Raw genomic sequence first — 16,206 nt, 5'->3', positions numbered from 1 at the left:
TCTCTCTCCTTTCCTGGGAGGTTTGTCTTTGGAACTGAACACACAGTCCTGTTACATAACAGATAAATCATGTTTCCACAATATACTGAGTTTGTACCCTTGTCTTAGAATTGTAGATGAAGTTAGAACATTAGAACTAATAGTGATGAAGAGAAATAAAAAATGCTTCATAGAAAATAGCAGTAAAATAATGTCACATACTTAACTTTGCTTGACACAGAAAATAAGTGGAAGTAACCAAATATTAGGAGTAAGATTGAAGTAATCAGTTATGGTGATCAAATTTCATTTATTAAAATATTTCGCCAGAACAACAGTATGTTGTCTTGCTTTAATGATGACCAGCTGAAATAAATTGTCATCAACACTGAAAGCATTTTAGGACATAGCTAGATTGCGTTCACTTGTACCAGATATTGAAGTGTTGAGGTTTCAATTTGTGTAACTGAAATGTAGATGATTAAGTGTGAACACTAAGTACTTGTATTTGTGCATTTTTTTAAATTTAATAAAGTAGACCAGCAAAGTGGTAATGCATGAATATCTCCAAATTGTGGAATACCTAACCATGTAGAAGAGAAGAATCTTGATATTCTAAGTAACGTAATGTTTGTTTTACCCTTGATGTTGGCCTTGTAAGAATTTCGGTGCCAGCTGAGTTAGAACAAAACTATTACACTTTGCTTAGATAACGAAGTGGTCTTCAAGGAAGACAAAAAAGGGAATACATATGCTATATATGAAGGTGGCGTAAGCTTTCAAATCTATTTGAAAACTTGTGCTAAGAAATATAAGAGAGATGATGAACACTTAAACCTAAATGGTGGTTCTTGCACTAGCAATATTAACAGCCTGGTTACTGTGATGGCATTTTTCAGTGCAGTTAACCTAGTGGATATGTAGAGTGCTTTTGATAGCATGGAACTTGTGACTACTGGGACACTTGGTTTGTGACCCATTATAAAAATTGTTAGCTGTGTTCCAAAAAAGATTTGCACTGCTGACATTGTACTGATATTGGTAAACTATGGGTGGTTGAGCCCATGTGGCTCAAGACAGGTGTATGATCATCAGCTATGAGCTTTCTTGCCTTAAACAAGTAGTAAAACTTAGAGGATGATTAGCAAAAAAGTGTCCTTAAACAAAATAACAATGCATTTGTAACCTAATAGACTCTTTATCTGTAACTCTATAAGATACAAAGCTGACCTTTCACACTCTTGTTTTACCAAAATTTGATAATTTCAGTTGCTCTGTCATTTGTGGTCAGTTCTCAAAGAAAAGAATGAAAGTTTTATCAGAATGTTGTGGTTTTTTTTTCCTCTGTACGTTCTCTGTGAACTAACCTGGAATCATTTTCATCTTCTACACTTGAGCAGCCTCAAAGTATTAATTTTTCAGAGTAGCCTTAACTGGAAACATTTCTGTTTTCAGGCAAGCTTTTTGTCATTTACAAATAACATTCACTTAGGCTTGTAGAACTTACTGTACGTTGTCTTCAGAAAGTTCAAAATGTTGAACAGCCTTTTCACGGTGCCTCCTGGCTATGATGCATTACATGCATTTTGTCCTAGCTTCTAACCTCTGTGAGAGTTTTCTTGTTCTGCATTTAGGGGGCGGGGGGAGGCAGGTAATATGTGTTTTTGCACTTTAGCTCTGTTGTTCTGTTCAATTTGCTTTGTTTTTAGTCTGTGGATGACTGAGAAGATTGAACATGATGGGGTGAGAATGGTCAGATTTAAGTGAGGACATATCTTACACTTAAGCAATGAGCCTGTGGCTAGGTTTTAAGGAAGAGGCATGCAGTTAAGATCGGTTGCTTTCCTTTGGCAATGCATTTAGAGTAAAAATAGCATTGAAATGTGATATAGCATTTATATGGATTGAAAATATTTTTTGCCACCAAAATATTGTTAAGTCCTTATAATCTTAAATACATATGGCATTGGTACACAGTTGAGCATTAATTATTTATTTGGCATAATGAGTACATGGAAAGAAGTGTCTTGTGCCAAAGGCATGTATAGCTAAAACATAAGTAGTGAATGTGATGAAGAGACATCTCTGAAAATGAGCACATACAGAGCAGGCCATACAGGAAAATGATAAAACCACATCTGTTGGCTGAATTATTTTTCTTTACAGATATGTATTTAAGTTAAACAGTACAGAAATTTGTGTTTGGTAAGTATCTAAGGCTGGTGTAAAATTGAAGGTGACAAGGTATTATTTTTTTGTGTGTGTGCACGCTAAGTATGTTTCTAATAATTTCCTGATACGTGGATAAATGTATCAGCAGGGTGTGTTTGTTTTTCTTCTTTTAATACTAAGCACTGTAATTTTTTTTTTGAGTTGCAATGACACCAACAAGGTGTCATTATAACTCACCTGGAGTTCTTCCTAAACTATGTCACTTAGAAATGGTAGTCATGTTGAATTAATTTATTTAATTCAAAGCAGGAGTTACAATCTGTGTGTATACATGTAAAGCTTATCATCTTACAGAAGGAAGTGAAGGGTGTTTGCAGAGGGGAAACCCTCTCATAGTCAGACTTACTGTCTAGTAAGTAAGATCAAGTAGTCAGTCAACAGTCTTTGGTTAGGAGCTGATATACCAGGAGCGTGGGGTGTTTTTTTACAGTGCAGCACAGTTGTGCTCATTAGAAGAGGGGTGAACTTGTCTACTAGGAACTTTAACTTCGTATCTGTCTTGGTAGTTCTCCCTCTGGGGAGTTGGTATTATTTTACTTCATTTTTACAGATACAATAGTATTTACTTTCTTGTTATAGTATCCAAAAATTTTGCCAAGGAACACTGTTAACTGTATTTATGTATTATGTTTAATTTTTGGAGTTTCTTTTAGAAGACGAGAGGTTCAATTAGTGAAGGACATAATGTAGAATCTAGCTTAAAAGCTTAAACCGTGGTAGAATATGTCCCATGGATATGTACGAGGTGATAAGAATCTATTCTTAACAGTGAGCAGACAGGCAGGGAGATGGAGAAGTCTCCAGAGACCAGGAGAACAACTGGACTAAGACAAAGCTGTCACTTGGGAGGTCTGAATAAAATAGTTCTTAGAGAAGTGCTGTTCAGTGGAGAGGCACTTGATCTTTGAGCAGTTAGCTGGTAGAGGTGAGCATAGGAATTTCATAAAGGAAGTTGTTAAAGCCCTTAAAGGGTGAGTCTTAATTTTATTGTCACCAAAGTGTCATTCAAGGGGTAGGGTAGGATTTGTAATCTTAAGTAATTTGACTTCCATTCTGTGGTGCTGTTGGAGTACTGTTAAGGTCTACCTTGTATGCCATTTGAAATAAAATTTATTTTAAAAAACATTTTGTGGATTGTCATCTCACTGCTTGCAAGTTATTGATTTATTTGAAGAGACTGAGCAGTAGTAGAAGTTAGAAAGCTGGATACCATTATTTCTCAAACAGAAAAATGTTCTTTTGATATCTTGCTGTTCCTGATCTGGCAGAGTCCTCTTAGAACCCTTCTTCAGTAACCTAAAATGTAGAGTGGATTTCTTAATCTATCAGTCAGATACAGAGGTTAAGTTTGGGCAATTACTTTATTTAAGACCCTAAATAGTCTGTGACTTTGGGTGGTTTTGTGGGTGTCCTGTCCTGTGTGGTGTCATTGCTGCTGCTGCTCCCTCCCTACCTTCCTTCCCCATGCCTTCCTTGGTCATGAAGATTTGGCTGCCTAAAATTATGGTTTTGAATCTTACAACATACCATGTTTTAAACCAGATCAGTGACAGAATTTCTTGCTCTAAAGTTTTGTCATTCTTCATTCTTTCTCTCCCACAAGCACCATCACTTCCAAGCAATAAAGTTAGTATTTAAAGGCTGCTTATCTGATACAAAAAGAATTAATATCTTAGCATATGAAATTTATACATGCTGGAGGTTTCTTGTGGGTTGGTGGGGTGTGTGTGTGGGTTCCACATCCTTGGTTGGGGTGATGATCGTAGCAATGATAGAGGGAAAGAGAAGGGCTGAGGAGTTCTGGGACAAGTTGAAGGCACAAGATTCAGTTTTCCTCAGCTTTTTTACATGGGTGGGGTAACGGTTATGGGCCCTTGACCCAAGGAGGATGTATGTCTGCTGTAGTGCTGCTTGAGGGGTAGAGGGATGTTACTAGAAAATCAGGAAATGAAAGAACAGAAGCTCCTGAATTAGTCATCATTAGCTTATATGGGTTAAGTTCCAAGAAAGCTGAGAAGTAGTGTCATCTAGGCTTGAACAGAAGAATAGTGTGAATAATCCAATGTCAAATAGATTTTTTTTTTTTTGAAGGAAATTTGTGTTCAAGCAGGCTGGCTATGTGTGGGAAAGTGGGGTGTGGCAGGTGAGCTCCTTTTCTGTATGCACCAATGGCACATTCCTGCTCTTCAAATAAGAGACCTGACAAACATTTCTTTCCCCAAGTGGATTTGCAGTGCGCTAGCATTTTTCAAATAATATTTGAAATACTAGCAAGTTAACTAATCAAAGCGTTTGCAAGTATTTAACATGGGAGGTGTCTTGTTTATGAAATTTTAGACTTAAATATTGTGTATCTTTTTTGTCTTTCTAGTGATGAAGCAACCATTATCTCAGGGACAAAGATTGCTAAACAAGTTTTGAAAGAAGTTCAAAGGGATGTAGAATCATGGATATCCTTTGGAAACAAGAGACCTCATCTCATTGTCATATTGGTAGGAGACAATCCAGCTAGTCATATCTATGTCAGAAACAAGATAAAAGCAGCTGCAGCTGTAGGTATGTTTTCATGCAATAGACATGATCTTTTGGTAAGCACAAGGTATTGTTCAAAAAAAACAAACAAAAAACCCCAAACAAGCAAACAAAACCAAACGAAAAAACACACACAAGAAGTGCGGGGCAACCCTGTTGTATTTTCATTTAATTTGGCACTGTTTTCTTCCTCATCTTCTCTGAGGAACCTAAAGAAAAGGAGTTGCATTGATATGTGTAGAAAGTAGTTTTAATGGCATGTGAATGCTGGCCATAAACTTAATTCTGTATTTTTAAATGTTGTTAGGAAATAGTTTGCACCCTTACTGTTAGAAACTGGAAACTAAAGGAAAACACTAGAGAAGCCTTTTGACAATTAAGTGTCCTAACTGTCTTTGAGAAGCTTGGTGGATAAAGATAACAAGAGAGAAATTGTGTAAGTTTTTAGTTGTTACTGCAAGATACTCTGATATCCTTTTGATTGTGAAATATTTATTATGGAGCTTTCCTCTTCAGTACCTGTTAGGTTCCCTCTTTCATATGTGAGCTTTTCAGCCTACCTCAAACTGTGGTAGCAAACCCTACTGCCCTGGAGTTAATAGGAACAGTGGTTAAGTAACCACTTTCACAGGAAGATGTGAGAAGAGCCTTTTTCTTCTTTTTGTCAGCAATTTCATCATAATGTCAATCTTCATGTACATCTGCTGTATCTCATGTAATATCCATCCTGTTGCGTGCTTTAGGTCCACAGTAAAGCCAGGCAAGTAAATCCAAACCCCAGGTTTCACAGCTCTGCATATGAAGGGCAAAGTTGCAGACATAATGGAACTGAACAGTAAAGCTGAGTGATTACCTGGGCTAAATCCCAGTCACTACGACATCTCATCTCCAAATGAAAGAGTATCATAGCCTAAACAGCGAACTTAATGTTGTTGCAATCACTGGAACTGCAGTCTTGTGAAGTAACTTGAAAAATTTTCTTTTCAAATAACAAGTTTTGTCCCACAGAAGTAGAGAAGTTATCACGTAAAGTGCTGGTAATGGTAGTGTAGGTTGCTCTGCTCATTTTTAGTTGTAATTCTCAAGAGCACACTTGTAGAAAAGATACATGCTTTGTTTTCCAAATATTTCTAAACTGTTGTTGAATTTTAGAGCTACTGTGTCCTATTCTAGGTTATTTTTTCCTGTGTATTTCATTGTAAGATTGTACTTGACATCTAGAAGTAGAGCATTAAAGACCAGGTGGCAAAAGCAGAATTTTTAGCAAGTCCTCCATGGTTATTTAAGACGGTTGTTAAGGATCAGAGAGATTTGTAGGCAAAATTCCTAAGCTGTCCATAGAAAAATTTCCTGATACTAACATAGGTCTTCTGATTTTGTTTTTTATCAGGCATTTCTAGTGAGGTCATACTGAGACCTAAAGACATTTCTCAGGAAGAACTCTTAGATATGATGGTAAAACTCAACAAGGATTCAACAGTTAGTGGTATATTAGTTCAGCTACCTCTCCCAGGTAGGTGACATCTTTTTTCTCATTTGTCATATACACTTAATGTAAGAGGAAAAAGTTTGACAATTTTGCATTGCGAATGTATCTTAGTGACCCAAGAAGCTCTTGAAAGATGACATGCACAATGAAGGACTAGTCGAGATACATTTTTTTTGTTGTATACTAGCTTGCAGTTCATTTTAAACAGCAACAACAAAAAAAGCAAATTAAATAATGACACTAATTTCATATTATCAACCTTGCCTTTTTTTTCAGTTCAATCAGAATGCTATTTCAAGGAGTTCACCTCCCCGCTTTATCCGCTTTATTTCTCTGGTTTTTTGTTTGCTTTTTTTTTAACTGTCTTGTGATGTTTTGCCTTTAACTCCAAGACTTTTGCCATATTTTCATACCCTATATTGTGCCAAGTTATGCTATCTAGAAGATGGTGCTATGACCTTTCTCATAGTGGTTCTAGTTTTTGCCTTAAACATTTTTTTTGTTTTCTATGCTGTCCCTAATGTTCCAGATGAGCTCTGTGTTAAGGTCTTAAAAACCGGTACTATATTTTTGTTTATAATTTCCTTCCAATTTGTAATACAATCTCACTTAAATATCACGTGGCAGCAGTTGGCAAGATGGTATTTTGTCAGTGATAACTCTTGCAGCTCTTTATCTAAATCTACGGAAGTCAATTTACTTAAACCACTGTATGTTTCCTAATGGAGAGATAACTACATTAGTAGAGTTGTTGTAATAAATTGACTGACATGTTTGGCCTCCCCTGTCTTTGTGTTTCCAAATATTGTCTTTTATTGTATGTTTAGACTGTATGCTCTGAAGGGCAGGAGCTGTCTTTATGGCCTATATAGGCATGATTTATAGGGCTAGCTGGGACCGCAGGGGTTACTGTTTATAAGTATCTCTCAGGATGGTGAAGTTGAAACTTTGTTTCTAGGTAAGCTCTTTACTTAACACATACTTGTAGCTTTGGTTTTCACTTTCAGGCAGTTCGAACTGCCTTCATTTCATACCTGCAAAACAGCAAAAATTGGGGCAGGTGCTGAGTGTTACAGAGGAAGAGGTTGATATGTTTTGTTCATATTTGTAATAAAAGTTAGGGTTCATGGTTTGGAAGTTTTAATGCTTTGTATTATGTGAAAACTAACTGAAATCAGCCCCTTGCCACAAGGTGGAAGTATAACACAAGTAAGGAGGCTGAAGTCTTGGACACTGAGTAACCAGCTCTGGAAGCTGATTGTATGCTGTTGGTTTACTTCGAACAAACATCTCTCCCACTAAGAATAGATTAGGGGAAACAGGTAACTTTAAAAAATTTTATTTCAGCAATAAGAACTTGTGCAAAAGATCGAGCACCGACAGCCTAGGGGTGGAAATTTTTCTGGCTGAAGTGTATAGCAAAGGAAAAAGATGGATCCACTGGATTCCCCATCCACTCTTTTGTTTCCCAGAAATGGGAGATGTCACTTGTCACGTGTTTTACTCGTGAGGATACTTGGTAGAATTGTTAGGTATCAGTTGCAGAAATGTGGGTTTTTTATTGAGGAGGATATCAGGTCACGACAGTCTGTTCTTATACTGTCTGTGTTTATCGATACCTAGTTCAACAACAGACTTAAGCCTTGAAACTTAGGGAATTTCAACCTGTTGAATACTTGAATAGAAAAAATATCTGAAAATAATTCTAGTTATGTCAATTCAGATGTCTGATGCTAGTACACCCAGATGTTTTAAGCCCTAAAGAAGTTGGTTGAAGATCCCTCTCAAGAGCTACCATACATCTGTCATAGTAACTCGAAGAAGACTAATTAGCCTTCCTCTAACCTGTAAAACTTGCTAGTTTGAGGCTTGGCTGTTCCCTACCTTAGTGAAAAGCTTGGAGTAATTTTATCAATAGGACATCTTTTTCAATATTACATTTTTTGTATAGTCAAGTTAAATATGAAAATTATCACTAATGTAAAATATTCAGGAAGTTCTTTACTAAATAGGTGTCAGATATAACTAATTACTGAAAACTTTTTTTTTTTCCTCTGAAGAAACTTCAGAAACAGAAGGGCAGAATGCTAAGTTAACTCAGTTTCCAAAATTCTTTTGATCTGCATTGTAATGGAAGGAGACAAAGCCTAGAAGTTATAAAAACTTTGTCATTAGACGCTGCTTATTCCAGAGTTGGGGTGGTTGTGTGGTATTTTAGGTTTCTTGGAGTAAAGCACACACAGGTGTGGCTTTCGATTAATAGTGGAATAAAAATAGTAGCAGAACATAGCTTTGTTCTCTTTCACTTTTGTGAGCCAGAGCAACTTGACTTTGAGGATTATCATCTTTGCCTGAGGAAAACAGTACAAATGAGTACATTACTTCTGATGTGGTAATGATTTTGTGGAGAGTTTCCTGTATCTTTTTGAAACTGCCTGGAAAGATGGCTATGATATGTTAGATATTTGAGATAGAATATGAAAAACTCAAAATTCTCTTAGTTTTAAGCAGCAAAGAACTGTGAGACAAATGAGTACAAACATCATGTGCTTCTGTTATGAAAGACTATGCTAGCTTAAGCGCAGCCTACTTTGGTGGAACTGACTGTTAAAATCATAGCAGGTTTGCAGTACATCTTCTCAAAATTATTTCCAGGGAGCTCATTGCTGCTGCTGCTGAACAGCTTCCTTGTATTTCTTGATCTGTATGCTATGTTTTGAGATCTCTTTTGTACCATGTTTTTATTTTCATCAGTCTCCCCTTTTGAAAACCAGTCTTTATTTTCTGTATGTCAACGTTAGAGGTGCATTTTGTTTGTGATGTAAATATAATAAGAGTTTCTCTGTGGGCCTGTCAGAGTAGGTAGACAAGTGCTGCTCAGTGTCCTCTTGCAGGTTTGGTTAAGAAGTGAAAGGGTGAGGTGCAGAGAGGAACTTGGCATGGAGAATAGCTTGGGATGACAGCAAGGTTTGTCTGAGTATCGTTTGAGAGGAGGTTAACCATGTGCTGTGAGACTGAAACTGATGTATTAAATTTTTTTATTCCTCTGAAAAAAATGGGGTGATCTGCAGTCAGTGGAAACAAACCAGGAAAAAACATTTCTTGACACAAATAAAATCTACACATTATGTAACATATTAACTATCTATACAGTTTTAACCAGGTTGGTTTGTTTGTAGGATGACCCACCCAAATAGTGTTTTCTAAGTGTCTCTGAGGAGGAGGGGAACATGTCTACATCCTCTTTTCTCAGGGCCATGTCAGCCTTCTTGTTCCCAGCTATGCAGCTGCATTTTTTTCCAGCACTATGTATCCTTTTCTGAAATTCTGCAAATCAGTTTTGAGTGGAAAAACAAATCCATGTAAAGCATGATTTCTTTCCCATTTACATGAATGTATCTATTATCTTTCTTTTTCTGAGAAACTGAAGACAGACAGCAATGAGGAGTGTTCGTCAGAGCATATCCCAGGCACAAAGAAAAGCATGACTGCTGACTTTTTTTATTTGATGAACTACTAGCTTGCCTAAGGTTAAAAAGGTTTCTTTTGCAAAAACTGTTTAATAGGTTACTCTAAATTTCTGTTTTTCTTTTCTTTTATTTATTCCCCAAATTGACATAAAACCAAGATTATCATTGCCTTCAATCTGGAGTAGGCTTGTTTGGCTTTTAAGAGACTCTTTCATCAATGCACTTAACATAATTTCCGCTGGCCTTTCTCATTAGGATTCAGAATGGAAGTTCCTCCCTTCAGAAAATGGAGAATTAAATTGTAGATCCTAACAACATACTTCAACTCCAGGATTTTTTTTTATTTGGAAATCTTTTAACAAGAGACTACCATGCTCTAAGTCTTCACACACAGAATCACATACACAGAATGTTAGGGATTGGAAGGGACCTCAAAAGATCATCTAGTCCAATCCCCCTGCCAGAGCAGGAACACCTAGATGAGGTTACACAGGAAGGTGTCCAGGCGGGTTTTGAATGTCTCCAGAGGAGGAGACTCCACAGCCTCCGTGGGCAGCCTGTTCCAGTGTTCCGTTACCCTCACTGAGAAGAAGTTTCTTCTCAAATTTAAGTGGAACCTCTTGTGTTCTAGCTTGAACCCATTACCCCTTGTCTTACTGTTGGTTGTCACTGAGAAGAGCCTGGCTCCATCCTCGTGACACTCACCCTTTACATAGTTATAAACATTAATGAGGTCACCCCTCAGTCTCCTCTTCCCCAAGCTCAAGTCTTATAACATGCGTGATATCTTTTGATGCTCTCCTTTTAACGGAAAAATCACAAAATACCTAGAGCTAATTGACTACTAAAATCAAACGTCTTTGTCTACAAAATATTTTTCTGGGATTGTCTGAATTTCATAATCAACAGGTATTTCCCTTTATTTGGCTTTTTTAATCATACCGTTATGCTCTCTGAATTGGACATTGGGATATATAGCTTCACAACTGCAGAGTTCTGTTAGGGATCTAGCCTAGAATGGGCTTTGTGTGTTGTAGAAAAGGTGCAAAAAATTATCATTTTGAGATGGAAGTAAAGATAAAGGTGTAATCCTGGAAGCGGTTTAGGAAGTTATTAAATGGTGAAGCAAGAGACTGAAATTGTGACTGAGGTACTGCTGGGTAAATATATTTATAAAACAAAGGTTTCTTTCTGGGTCAGTATGGGGATGTTTTGTAGAGCTGTTCCTCCGGAGCGTGTCTATGTATGCAAGTTTCATATTTGGGTATGTAACATTGCAGAAGCAGGACTGGGCTAATGTCTGTTTTTTCATAATCAATACTAATGTTTATGTAGTACAAGCTTTAAGCAGTTGCAGACCTATTCCCTATCAATAGTGCATGTGAAAAATGTTAGTTACTAGTAGATATGAATAGTCAATTATGCATATGGTGTCATCATTTAAGCCATATTCAGTGTTTTGAGCTCATCAGTATTAAACAATTTCATGCATTCTCACAATCTTCCAATGAAGTAGGATATGTTTTGGTCCTACTGATTAGCAAATTCCTCAAAAACAGTTATATGATTGTAAAATCCAAAATGAAATTTAGACCTGCAAAGTTATTTTAGTTTAGGGTTTTCTTACATTCATTTAAATCTTAAGTCATGTATCCTGTGTGATCTTAAACAGGTGATGTGAACAAGAACTTTTTCTGCTTTTTTTTTTTTTTTTTGAGCCACTTTGTAATTAACACTTCCATAATACAGAAGTGACTCTGAAGTATCTTGCTTAAACATTTATTTTCATAGTTACGAAGTCATTCATTGTTCTCAGTTGAGTATTGGCCTCTCATATTTTTCTTAAATCTGTTCTATTAGCAGTGTCGCAAACGGAATCATTTAATTTTCAGTAGATGACTTAAGAAGTTGAAGTTGTAACTGCTGCCTTTGAGAGAAGGGGTGTAGTGTATTCACAATGAAAAATAATCATTATACTAGCTAGATGAAACTTGTATCTTTTTCTGATAGCATTGGTAACTCCTGACAAGTGAGTGTAATTTGAAAGCAATGTGTTTCCTAGATCACATAGATGAGCGAACAGTTTGTAATGCTATCGCACCTGAAAAGGATGTAGATGGATTTCACATTATGAATATTGGACGTCTGTGTCTTGATCAGTCTTCTATAATACCTGCCACTGCTTCTGCTGTGTGGGAAATTATAAAACGAACAGGTAAGAAATTAAACGTATTGAAACTTTTTATCATGGAAGATGAATGAAGGATAAAGTCCAGTGTGAGTTAAAAGGCATAGGCTATATTAATGTAATGGGCTTATTGAAGAACAAACATTTAGAGGATTCATCTAAATAATGAGATGCCAAATAGATGAGAATTTTTGCCAGTAGCACAACTATTAATTAACGTGTAGACCACAGTCCATGTCCATTACTTGGCGAAACACTTTGGTAACTTATTTTCTGCATTTTACAATGTTGCAAGGAACTTTCTGTGATGTTGTTGACCTCCTGATTATTTATCAAATGGAAGACTTGAATGCACAAGTTATTGTGGGGGAAGAAATAAGAACAAAAATGAGAATGTTTAATTTGGTACTAGAAGGGGAAAAGAATGTGTATGTATTTGGTAGCTGCTGTTTTAAAATTATAACATGGATCTTATTGATAGACATAAGAGATGCCATTTCCCTCTGTGGTCAGAGAGATGAAGTCCCTCCAAAAGGTGATTCAGATAACCTGGATGAGTTGCCAGTTTAGTTTCTCTAAGGTGACGGGTGAAAGCTGTTTTGTGGATTCATCCCTCAAGTTCAGACTTGTGGATTTTCAAGTCATGTTGATGTCAGCAGTCCACAACAGCAATTAATTATGTCTTGGGGATTGAGAAGAAGGGTTTAGGTATATCAAAATAGCAGAATACAGCGTTTTGATAGTTGTGTTTTGTTTATTTGTTTTCCAATAAGGAATACAAACAGTTGGAAAAAATGTTGTTGTAGCTGGAAGATCGAAGAATGTTGGAATGCCTATTTCAATGCTTTTACACACTGATGGAGAGCACGAGAGGCCTGGAGGTAAGTCTATAAATATTGTTTTAGTGTTGACATTTGTGAAATCATTGAAATAAAGCTGAGGATTCAGGTAAAAAGAGAAAGCTTTTATCTCTTGTACATTATTTGCAATCAGAGCAAGGAAATAAATTTGCTAATATATTTACTGATATTGTCTTAGGTAAGCAAGGCAGTTTCTAGACTCGACTTACTCTGGTGTTATGTCATCATCTTGTCTTCCATTTGAAACAGCTACTGTTTAAATATGGTTAACAGTGAACGTTGAGGTCAATGCCTGACCGTGTGGCCTTGAAGTGTTGTGGAAGTTCATGTGATGTTTATGCAAAGTAATATGCCTTAGCCTCATACTTACGCAATATTAATGTCAAGTTTTTTATACACACACGTGTGCTCACGCATCGCATATATATACATATACACATACACACATATTAAAAAAAAATGACATGATTCCTGTGTTGTGGTATGTTAGTTAGGTGGTGATTATGAAAATATCCAAATGGCCAACAAAGTAACTTCCAGTGTGAGCTCTGTGATATTACATGTTGGCCTGGGGGATTTTTCTGCAGTGCAGTTTATATCGCCCTGGAAATTGGGGGTTGTAATGGAAATATTTTTAACCAATTACAGAAGCATGCATGTGCTGCTATTATTGTGTTGTAGAAAGAAAAACAAATTTAAATAGAATACTGTCCTTTTGCAACTTCATTTTGATGTTAGAAACTGCCAAGGTGGTATATGCAAATGAAGCAAACATGGATGTTTAATCCCTGGCATATTTAATAGAAGTGGAATGAAATCTGTTATTAATATAATAAAACACTAAAAGCTTCTTACTAATCATAGAGTGGATTTTTCCATTTAGCCTCTGTGAGAAACTTGCTATTTGAAAATTCTCTCAGTATTTGAATTGTAATTACCATCAATGCATAGTTCTGGTCTCATCCCCATTCCTATGAAAATTAGTAGCATTTTTGCCATTTGCCACAAATATTGGGATTTATATATTGCTGGCAGTGCAGTTTCGTGGCCCAGCAATGGAGTTTGAAATAAGCTTTATACAACACAGTTATGTTGCAAAATACTTGAATGTTTCTCAGTTAAAAATGATGACCTGTGATTCTCTCAGCAACTTGTTACAAAACCTAAAGTAGTTGCATGAAAATTTTTTAGCTGTAACTAAATGCTGGTTTGAAGCTTTCCGTTTTTGATTTAGTTGGATCTATGGCTCAGTTTTATTCTCTTGTATTCTAGGTTTGTAGTTCTTATTTGACTGGTAGTAGTGTTACTTGTTTTGAGGGCCTAGTCAGTGAATTTGTTAGCCTATGAATGAATTTTGTTGTGCTTCATGGTCATCTGCCTGTGTTCTGATTTCTGACATAGTACACAACTTGACTGGCAGCCCTGTTTACTGGCATAGTTATTGATGCTATATATGTCAAGTATTCTATAGGGTGACAGAAAAACATGGATATTCCTGTGCCCACAACACTGGAATTGAGATGTAAAAGAGTTTACTCATTAAAATTATCTCGGCTTATTCTGAAGAAATTGATTTATTTTTAAAGTAGTCTGTCTTTGTTTCCAGGCTGCCAAGCGGTAGCGTACAGTACAAAGCAGCTGGCAATGAGAAAACAAAGGAACTTATGTACTTCTTTCACAATAAATGAGCATTTCGTATGTATTTGTCATGTACATGGTGATAAATCCTTCCATAGTTGGGGTAGTCTGGTTTAGTTTTCATTTCTGACACACGGATTGGGCTATCCTTGGAGATCCGGTTGGTCTTCTGTAGTTAGCTTTCTCTTCTGCTTCTGCTCTGAGCAACAAGAGGCCAGTGGGTACAGCACGTGGAAGGGAAGGCAGGCATGACAGTGGTTTTGGCTTTACCCCAATGGTTATGAAAACTTCTCCATCATGATACATCCAGAAAAAACTGAGGGCAGTTGAGATAAGCTGAGAGAGACAGTGAAAAGGAATGCATAACTCTCATGTATAATAAGACCAAGGAGGTGGAACTAAAGGAGAGATTGGAACCGTGAACATAATAAAAATAATAGCTTAAACAAAATAATCCTTTCCACCCATATTCTTAGCAGCTAATGGCAGGGCAAAATTTGTGCATTATGATCAGAGTCATCTGTCAGGGTACAAGACGAGGTAGCTTTAGCAAGTGTGTTAAGTTTCTAGATGAAATGTATTTTGAAGTTGAAAATTGTGTCAGATTTGCTGATTTTATTTTTTACCAAACAAAGGCAGGCTTTCTTGTTAAGTGAATGTTTAGAACACTTTAAACCTGTTAATACAAATGAAGTGGAAGTTTTTTTTAATTCTTTATCTTGATACGGGGGACAGGGACCAGACAAGACCTGCAGTTAAGTGCTGAAAAAGAACTTTCTCAGGTTATCAGTCAGGATAGGGTTTTATCAGCAATTGGACTGTTTTAATTAAATTATTTTTATTGAGAAGTGATGCAAGATCTGTGTGGTGGTGGTGGTGGTGGTGGTTGTTGTTTTTTCCCTCCCCTCTATTTGGTAGGTTTTAGTTGTTGATTTTTTTTACACATGATAAACAAAACTGAAAAGCTGGACTCTTTATTCATCTGATATTTTTATATGTAGAAGCTCTAATGTCCTGCAGGTGGCAATATCTGATCAGATAGGAAAACCATCTGAGCCCTTACAAAACAGGTCAAGAGACTATCTCTGTTTTATAAGGTAGTAAATTGACTCAGCAATGTCATGCAGACTCTTAATTGCCAAATATCTTCCTCTGTCTTTGTTCAGCAGAAGTAGCAGTGTAAAAATAGTTGTTTATTTTCTGTTTTGGCATTATCGCAAATAAATGGAAAACTTACTCTTTCTGGGGCATCTGTAAGCTGCTGTACTGCTATTCTGAAGGTAGGGACTTTTGTTTTGCCTTTTTTTTGTAGTGAGAGGAATTCCTTGGTTTCAGGAACTGATGACAAACACATTTTGCACTAAAATCTTGATGGGAAAATAGCACTGATTTTATTTCTAAGGCAGTGTGAATATTTGTAACTTTGGATTTAATCCTTTGGGTTTTTTTCTCAGCCTCTCTGAGTACAGAATAAGAGGTCAAAAGAATCTCATTGTGTATATATTTTTGGAAGCAATGATTGTGTTTTGGGTAGATATCCTTCATTTGCTTAAAACAGGTACCAGAAGAGTTCTTAATACGTTTGTAGAATGAGGCCTCCAAAGAGGGAAAACTCTCACCATCTGTAGAACCTTTTGTGCTGCTCACTCAGAAGAGAGCGTGTGTGGCCTATGTCCAAACAAATGAACAGCTGGAGAGATGTTGCTTTAGATAAGTAAAATAAGGAGTATCGATTCTTGGGTCCTATTCCAATTGTTTTGTTTGTATGAGTTATTTCTTGATCCCAGAGATAGTAAAGGAAGAAAGCTGAAGGAATCT

The 16,206-nt window shown here is 36.5% G+C and overlaps 1 protein-coding gene across 7 annotated transcripts in view; it reads left to right on the top strand.

Annotated features, from left to right (window-relative positions):
• The window catches only part of LOC135987984 (bifunctional methylenetetrahydrofolate dehydrogenase/cyclohydrolase 2, mitochondrial-like), a 51,155-nt gene that overhangs the window by 3,741 nt on the left and 31,208 nt on the right, over window positions 1–16,206 (top strand). For all 7 annotated transcript variants that reach the window (XM_065633434.1, XM_065633439.1, XM_065633435.1 and 4 more), the window contains 4 exons: window positions 4,583–4,767; window positions 6,134–6,256; window positions 11,765–11,917; window positions 12,664–12,771. In XM_065633434.1, coding sequence (XP_065489506.1) covers window positions 4,583–4,767; window positions 6,134–6,256; window positions 11,765–11,917; window positions 12,664–12,771 — 569 coding nt within the window. The remainder of the gene's footprint in view (window positions 1–4,582; window positions 4,768–6,133; window positions 6,257–11,764; window positions 11,918–12,663; window positions 12,772–16,206) is intronic.

This window comes from Caloenas nicobarica, chromosome 4 (assembly GCF_036013445.1).
Source record: "Caloenas nicobarica isolate bCalNic1 chromosome 4, bCalNic1.hap1, whole genome shotgun sequence".
NCBI lineage: Eukaryota > Metazoa > Chordata > Aves > Columbiformes > Columbidae > Caloenas > Caloenas nicobarica.
Note: the sequence above shows the minus strand (reverse complement) of the source record. Positions and strands in the feature narration are given on the sequence as shown.